Source organism: Armigeres subalbatus, chromosome 2 (assembly GCF_024139115.2).
Source record: "Armigeres subalbatus isolate Guangzhou_Male chromosome 2, GZ_Asu_2, whole genome shotgun sequence".
NCBI lineage: Eukaryota > Metazoa > Arthropoda > Insecta > Diptera > Culicidae > Armigeres > Armigeres subalbatus.
The window spans coordinates 203,251,725-203,260,114 of record NC_085140.1 but is presented as its reverse complement, the minus strand read 5'-3'; the positions used below and the strand labels follow the sequence as shown (position 1 = coordinate 203,260,114).

The following is an 8,390-nucleotide window of genomic DNA, read 5'->3' as shown; positions in this document are numbered from 1 at the left end:
TCGTCAGTTTATCAGGAAATCCGTGTTCGTGGATTAGCTGCCATAGCTGGTCCCGATCGATTGTATCATATGCGGCTTCGAAGTCGATGAAAAGATGATGTTAGGTTTTGAAATAGTCATCAATTGAATTCAATTATCAACCAACCAGTTCCAAATGACACGAACCCCAAGCGTTTCAGCAATAGAGAGTAAGAGAGTACCTATCTCGCATACACGATAGCCGATGGTCAACCATCAGCTGGCTGAGAAGAAGGAACAGCAAATCTGTAAATATTGTACATAAATCAGTAGCAAATAATACGTTGAAGAACAAACAAGTACGGTCGGTCGTTTCTTTGGTCCCTAGATGACACAAAATTTCCTAAGTGTTGAGCTAAACTGCCAACTTTATCTTTGCGCGCTCGAGTGATACGGTGCAGTGGTAAAAATCGTCAAAGTCCCTGACGAGACTTAGTGCATTTGGTGGAGTGCTTTGATTCGCGGTTCACTTTTCGGGGCTAATTAAATTAGTGAAGCAAGTCCTTCGAGTCCGCACACGAGTATCGTGAACATTTGGTCCTTCGAGCCGGATCGAAGGCATTTCATACCGGAAAGTGATTCCCGCGGTAGTTCAATAAAAAGCAATCTGACCAAACGCGCGCGCTGGTCATTGGTGGTGGCTGCCATTCAATTGTTGGCATTTTTGATTGCTTTGTGCGAACTAATAGTGCGAGTGCGTTGGGAGGCTTTACCAAGGCGGGTAGACCTCGTTCGTGTGGGAGACAATAACATTCAATTAGCGCACTTAGTGACTGTTTCGCGCGTGGGGATAGTACCAAGGCGGGTACTATTCGGCAGCTGCGGAAGTGATAAATCACGCAGTTTGATAATCGCGACGGTATTTGGGTGAACGGAATAGTGACTATCTGTTCAAGTGTTTCGATCGCGGGTGGAAGTTTCAAACTTTCGAAGCACATTCTGCCGTCGGCATACTATTCGTGCGTGAACAGTTTTGCGCTTGAGAGTGCACTAAGGCGAGTGTTACTCTAGTGAGGTGAAGAAGATCGGACATTGTTCCTGGCCATTTTGTGAATTTTCTATGGCCATTGTGGGAAGGTGAATTACCCTGTTCACCTTTACGCCATCTTCACCGCTTGCTAGCGTGGATTGGAGCAAGACTCGGCGCCATTGGATCCTTTTGGCGCAATTTCATCCTTTTGGAAGGCATCCAGTTCCCAGGATAGCCCCCGGTGAGTCTGTTCCACGTTAGTTTTGCATGTGGCTAGCAGTAGCCGTGATTATAGTACGTAAGAAAGTGGGTAGCTTTTATCTATTTGCTATTGTGGCTTGGTGAGACGGCCGCGAATCGAGTGGAAAACCGTTCGCGCCCTCGATTTGCGATACCGCGTAGAAGTGGGTTCGTTCGCGACGGGAAGGAGAGATCGATTCGATATAAAACGATCCACTTCCGTCGAATCTTAAACGTCGCGAAGGGTTTTTACACCGCGACGGGAAGGAGCAAATCGTTCGATTGTGTATCACCCCCGCCGGTTCGGTTTCGCGTAGAAACGGTTAGTTTCGCGTCGGGAAGGATTTGATCGTTCGATTTAACTGCCGTTTCCGTTCGTTTTCGTTCGCGATGCCTGCTAAAGAGGAGAAGCAGCTGGCTGGTAGCTTAACTCAGCGCAAGTGCCTGTTTAAAGTTTTTGATGCGCTTGAGCGGTTCATCCGTGATTACGATCATGATCGCGACAGTTTCCAGTTGTGTGTGCGGATTGATTCACTGGACAAGATGAACGAAACCTTCGCGGAGTGTCAGAGTGTGATCGAGAAGCTGGATGCACCAGAGGCTCTGGATGAGCACATCGATGAACGCGTTGAGTTCGAGCAACGGTACTGCAAGGCAAAGGGTTTCCTTCTCTCGAAGCGCGCCGGGGATCCTAACCAGTCGGCATTGAACGAATCGATACACGCTCCACAGCAACATCAAGCAAACTTCCACCTCCGTCTGCCAAAAATCGACCTACCGAAGTTCAATGGGGACTTTTCACGTTGGATTTCATTCCGGGACACGTTTACTTCGATGATCCACGTGAACGGCGATATTCCCACAGTCGCCAAGCTCCAATACCTTCTCCAATCTCTCGAGGGTAGCGCCAAGAAACCTTTCGAATCGGTCGATATCGCCGCCGATAGCTACGCTACAACTTGGGACGCTCTGCTGAAGAGGTACGACAACCGGAAATACCTTAAGAAGCAACTCTTCAAGGCGCTGTACGAGCTGCCCGCAGTGAAGCAGGAGTGTGCAACACGCATCCACGGTTTGGTCGACGATTATCAACGTCATGTTCGCGCCCTAGCCAAACTGGGCGAACCGGTGGAATATTGGGACTTGCCACTCATCTACCTGCTCTCGTACAAGCTGGATCACGCCACACTACGTGCCTGGGAGGAGAAGACTAGCCACAAGGACGATGTGAAGTATGATGAACTGGTCGATTTTCTCTACCAGCGGGTGCGGATACTAAATTCCGTCGGGCCAGACAGTTATCAACCAGCCTCGTCGAAGGTGGCCGGCTTCCAGCAGAAAAGCTTCAAGCAGAAAGTGTCGGTCAATGCATCAGCCTCATCCACTCCCAGCTACTCCTGTCCGCTTTCCTGTTCGGACAGTCATTCCATCCGAATATGTCCGGTGTTTCTTGGGAAGAACGTCAGTCAACGCCGAGAGTTGGCTTCCCAAAAGCGCCTGTGTTGGAACTGCCTCAGCGTTGGTCATCAATCCAAGAAGTGCAATTCCAAATACAACTGCCGTACGTGTCATGAGAAGCACCACTCGCTTCTGCATGATTTCACTCCAGCGAAGGTATCAGCTACGCCAGCAATGCAAGTAAGCACAACAGAGCCAGCCGTGTCGTCGAAGCCCGCTGTTTCTTCAGTTTCCTCCGTTCAACAGCCGCTTCCATCCATGTCCCGCCAAGTTAGCATGGCAGTTCAAACTGCATGCACCATGACGCTGCTTGAAACGGTTGTTCTCAACATCGTTGATGACCACGGCATCTCGCACAAGGCTCGTGCTCTCCTCGATTCGGCATCGATGTCGAATTTCATTTCGAAACCGTTGGCGAAGATCCTCTTCAGCCGCCGGTCTACAGTGGACGTATCCGTCGCAGGCATCGGATCCTCCACACAGAAGATTAGTAGTGCCATTACAGCAACCATCGAGTCGGGAGATCGAACGATCTCGATGAAATTGCAGTTTTTGGTACTGAAGCAGCCATCGTCGGAGCTACCAACTACGCCGATCGATATTTCAGCGTGGAAAATTCCAAGCGTTGAGCTAGCAGATCCACATTTCAATGTTCCCGGAAACGTAGACCTCGTCATCGGTAGCGAAACGTACTGGGAACTCCACACGGGACGGAAGATTTCTCTGGGTGAAGGTTTTCCGTGGGTAGTCGAAACTCTCTTTGGTTGGGCGGTCACTGGTCCCGCATCTCGCTCGGCTACCTGCATTCCACGGTTCTGCTACCTCTCCACTGCTGACGATCGACTGGAAGCCGCTCTACGCAAGTTCTGGGACATGGAAACAATTCCATCGGCTCCAGTTCGATCTACCGAAGAAAGTATGTGCGAAGAACACTATGCTGCTACTACGATGCGCAATTCCGCAGGGCGGTACATTGTGCGTCTTCCGAGAACTGAAGATTCTGAAAAGTTTCTCGGGGAATCAAGGTCGATTGCCGATCGTCGCTTCCTGAGTTTGGAACGGCGATTAGATAGAGATCTTACTACCAAGGACTCATACCATCGATTCATGGAGGAGTATCTACAGCTTGGTCACATGCAGGAAGTACCAGAGCCTGTAGATGATCGAATTGAACACTCCTACATCCCCCACCACGTCGTCTTCAAGGAATCCAGCACTACCACGAAGGTCAGGGTAGTTTTCGACGCGTCATGCAAGACCTCGTCCGGCTATTCTTTGAACGACACGCTTCTTGTTGGACCAGTCCATCTACACGAGATTCCGGACAAAACGCATTGCCATAGTAGCAGACGTCGAGAAGATGTACAGGCAGGTATTGCATCATCCCGACGATCACCGTCTCCTTCGTATCCGCTATCGCAGATGTCCATCCGATCCGATCGCTACGTTCGAACTACAGACCGTGACATACGGTACGGCTAGCGCACCGTACCTTGCAACGAAGACACTCCAGCAGATTGCCATCGACCAGGCGAAGTTCTATCCTGCTGCTGTCGACCCAGTGGTGGAAGATTTTTACGTCGATGATCTGTTGTCCGGCGCATCTGACGTGGAATCCGCCAAAACACTTCGCCTTCAAGTCACTGCCATGCTGGGTTCCGCTGGATTTCTGCTGAAGAAGTGGGCGTCGAACGCTCCAGAAGTCCTCCATGATGTTCCGCCAGAAGATCTGGCCATCCAACCTCTCCACGATCTGCAGGATGAGCAGATTATCTCCACGCTCGGCCTTTTATGGGATCCAAAGGCCGACAACCTTCGATTCAAGGTAGAAGTACCTCTCCCGGCGGCCATCCTTACCAAGCGGAAGGTAATGTCGTACATCGCCAAGATTTTCGACCCACTGGGCCTATTGGGTCCGGTCATCACAAAGGCAAAGCTCTTCATGCAGCGCTTATGGGCATTGAAGCATGACGGTGTTCTCTGCGAGTGGGATTCTCCATTGCCGGATCAGCTGCAACACGAGTGGAAGCAATTCCACACTACGCTTCACATTCTAGCTACAGTCCAAGTTCCTCGCTTCGTGTTTTCATCAGTCGGTGCTACTATCCAGCTTCATTTCTTCGCCGATGCGTCCTCCGTTGCATATGGAGCTTGCTGCTTCGTCCGCACGGAATCGGCGGAAGGTATACGAGTCCAGCTGTTGACATCGAAGTCGAAAGTCGCGCCGCTATCCACGCACCACTCCATCGCAAGACTAGAGCTCTGTGCAGCACATCTGGCAACTCAGCTCTTCAAGAAGGTGGATGCCTCGCTGAAGACCACCACCACCGCCTATTTCTGGTCCGATTCCAGCACCGTACTTCAATGGCTGCGTGCCGTTCCAACCCGCTGGAAAACATTTGTCGCTAACCGCGTGTCGAAGATCCAGGCCACCACAAGTATAGACCACTGGAGGCACATAGCTGGTTCCGAAAATCCTGCCGACGATATTTCGCGCGGCCTCAATCCAACGGACATTATCAATTGTTCCCGTTGGTGGCATGGCCCTTCCTGGCTCGCACTGTTACCTGAATACTGGCCCAAGACCGTCATCGACCAGGAGAATTCCCCGGCAGCGTCCGAAGAAGGGCGCAAAGCACCGATTGTGGCAATGACCGCCGCACAAGCAGATTTCTGTGGAGATCTGTTTTCTCGTTACTCTCGCTACAACAAGTTACGTCGTGTGGTTGCATTCTGCGGCCGCTATATCCAGCGATTGAAGAAGCGCATAGAGTTGCGCAGTTCCGGATCATCTCTTCCTCCGTTGGCCATTAGTATCCGATCTATTTCAACGTCCATGGTACCACTCACCACTTCCGAGCTCCAGCACGCTGAATACCTACTCTGCCGTTTAGCGCAGAAGGAAACATTTGCTGAGGAGTTGTCGGATCTTTCGAATGGCGAACGTGTCGCCAAGTCGTCATCGCTGAAGTGGCTGAAACCGTTCGTGGATGAAGACGGTACTATTCGCGTCGGTGGTCGCCTACGTAACGCCGCACTATCCGTCGCAAACAAGCACCCGATCGTTCTGTCCGCCAAACATCCGCTGTCTGCTCTGCTGGCTAGCAGTTTTCACATGAGCCTACTGCACGCAGGGCCACAACTCCTGCTAGCCACTCTCCGTCAGAAGTTCTGGATCCTTGGCGGCAGAAATCTTGTCAAGTCCGTCTTTCACCAATGCCACACTTGTTTCCGATCCAAGCCCACTCTAGTCCAGCAGAGCACAGCCGATCTGCCGGTATCGCGAGTGTCGCCGACGCGTCCGTTCTCCGTTTGCGGTGTCGACTATTGTGGACCATTTTACGTGAAGTCAGCAGTACGAACCCGTGGCCCCAACAAAGTCTACGTGGCCATATTCGTTTGTTTCTCAACCAAGGCGGTCCACATCGAGCTAGTGAGCGATTTATCGACTCCAGCGTTCCTAGCTGCACTCCGTCGTTTAGTCGCCCGCAGAGGAAGGATCGTCGAACTCCATTCGGACAACGCCACTACCTTCAAAGGAGCTTCGCATGCACTCAACCGAGTCTATCGCATGTTGAAGACTGAAGCCGCCGATCGAAACCAAATCTTTGACTGGTGTTCCGGAAACGAAATCACCTGGAAGTTTATTCCACCGCGAGCACCACACTTCGGAGGCCTCTGGGAGGCCGCAGTCAAATCGGCGAAGAATCACTTGCTGAAGATAGTTGGCAACGTCAATCTTGCCTACGAGGATCTACTGACCTTGTTGGCACAAGTCGAGATGTGTCTGAATTCTCGGCCCCTGACACCGATACCGGAGGACCCAACCGACCTAGACGTCTTGACCCCAGGACACTTCCTTGTCGGAAGCAACCTCCAAGCGGTTCCGGAATCCAACTGGAAGGAGACCGCCGACAACCGTTTGGACCACTGGGATCGCACCCAGAAGCATCTGCAGCAGATCTGGTCTCGCTGGTACCCCGAGTACTTGCAACAACTGCAGTCCCGTGCAACTAAAGGTTGCAATCCGCCCGTCACCATCGAGGTGGGCGCCATCGTCATCATAAAGGAGGACAACGTTCCGCCAGCAAACTGGCCGCTGGGAAAAATTGTCAAGCTCCACCCAGGAAAGGATGGCGTCGTCCGTGTGGTGACTTTGAAGACAGCAAACGCCAACGAGGTGGTGTGCGCTGTAGCTCGCATTGCACTGCTTCCGACACCAAGATCAACATAACAGAAACCAGGTAGAGCAGCCCATTGTGGGAGGACTTGCTCGATGCTCACCTGTGTCTCTGCAAAGGTAATTGCAGGTCCAATAGTTTACCATTCTCTCGTAAGATCTACTTGGTCTTATTCTTTGTTCCCGGTAGTCTACGACGTCCGCTCTACAACCTCCTTCATCATCCTGACTCTCGTGCCAACCAGTAGACTGCATCAGCAACGCCCAGCGTCTACGATAAATTGCAACGACAGCTGAATAATGAATTATTTTCCTAAAACCCCCATTTGTACATAGTAGTTGAAACATTCCTGTTTCAAGGTGGCCGGAATGTTAGGTTCAGAAATAGTCATCAATTGAATTCAATTATCAATCAACCAGTTCCAAATGACATGAACCCCAAGCGTTTCAGCAATAGAGAGTAAGAGAGTACCTATCTCGCATACACGATAGCCGATGGTCAACCATCAGCTGGCTGAGAAGAAGGAACAGCAAATTTGTAAATATTGTACATAGTCAGTAGCAAATAATACGTTGAAGAACAAACAAGTACGGTCGGTCGTTTCTTTGGTCCCTAGATGACACAAAATTTCCTAAGTGTTGAGCTAAACTGCCAACTTTATCTTTGCGCGCTCGAGTGATACGGTGCAGTGGTAGAAATCGTCAAAGTCCCTGACGAGACTTAGTGCATTTGGTGGAGTGCTTTGATTCGCGGTTCACTTTTCGGGGCTAATTAAATTAGTGAAGCAAGTCCTTCGAGTCCGCACACGAGTATCGTGAACAGATGATGTGTGGGCACGTTGTATTCGCGGCATTTCTGCTGTACTTGGCGAATGGCGAACACCTGGTCCGTGGTGTTCCTACGCCGAATGGAGTATCCTTCTCCACTGGACTCGATCCTGGGCCAATCGCTTCCAGTCGCCCTGAACATTGAGCGTCCTCAGGTGCTCTTCAACTGCAGAAACCCATCGTGTACGAGACCTTCCACGAAGCCTGCGGCCTCTTCCGGGTTCTCTACTAAATATCATCTTCGCATGACGTTCTTCCGGCATACGAACAACAGTTCCAGGCCACCGAAGTCTGCCGTGTTGTATAAGCTTAATAATATCCAGCCCTTTATACACCTGGTACAACTCGTGATTCATGCGACGCTGTCAGATACCGTTATCCATTTGAGCACCGAGTATTGTCCGTAGCACCTTACGCTTAAACACTCCGAAAGCTCTCCGATCAGCCTCCTTTAACGTCCATGTTTCATCATGGCCGTATAAAGCCACCAGAAGAATCAGAGTAGCATACAGCGCGAATTTTGTCTTCGTTTGCAGACTACGGGACTTAAGCTGGTTACGAAGTCCGTAATAAGCCCTTTTTGAAGCTGCAATACGCCTTTTCAACTCGCGGGTAACATCATCATCGCACGTCACTAATGTTCCAAGATACACAAATTCTTCTACCACTTAAAATTTTTCACCATCCGGCACCAAA

General features: G+C 50.7%; 1 protein-coding gene across 1 annotated transcript; it reads left to right on the top strand.

Annotated features, from left to right (window-relative positions):
- The first annotated feature begins 1,618 nt into the window (after nucleotides 1–1,618).
- Nucleotides 1,619–6,920, top strand: LOC134209504 (uncharacterized). Its single transcript, XM_062685485.1, has 2 exons — nucleotides 1,619–3,919; nucleotides 3,990–6,920. Exons 1-2 carry the CDS (start codon nucleotides 1,619–1,621, stop codon nucleotides 6,918–6,920), a joined length of 5,232 nt encoding a protein of 1,743 aa, XP_062541469.1.
- Nucleotides 6,921–8,390: the final 1,470 nt, after the last annotated feature.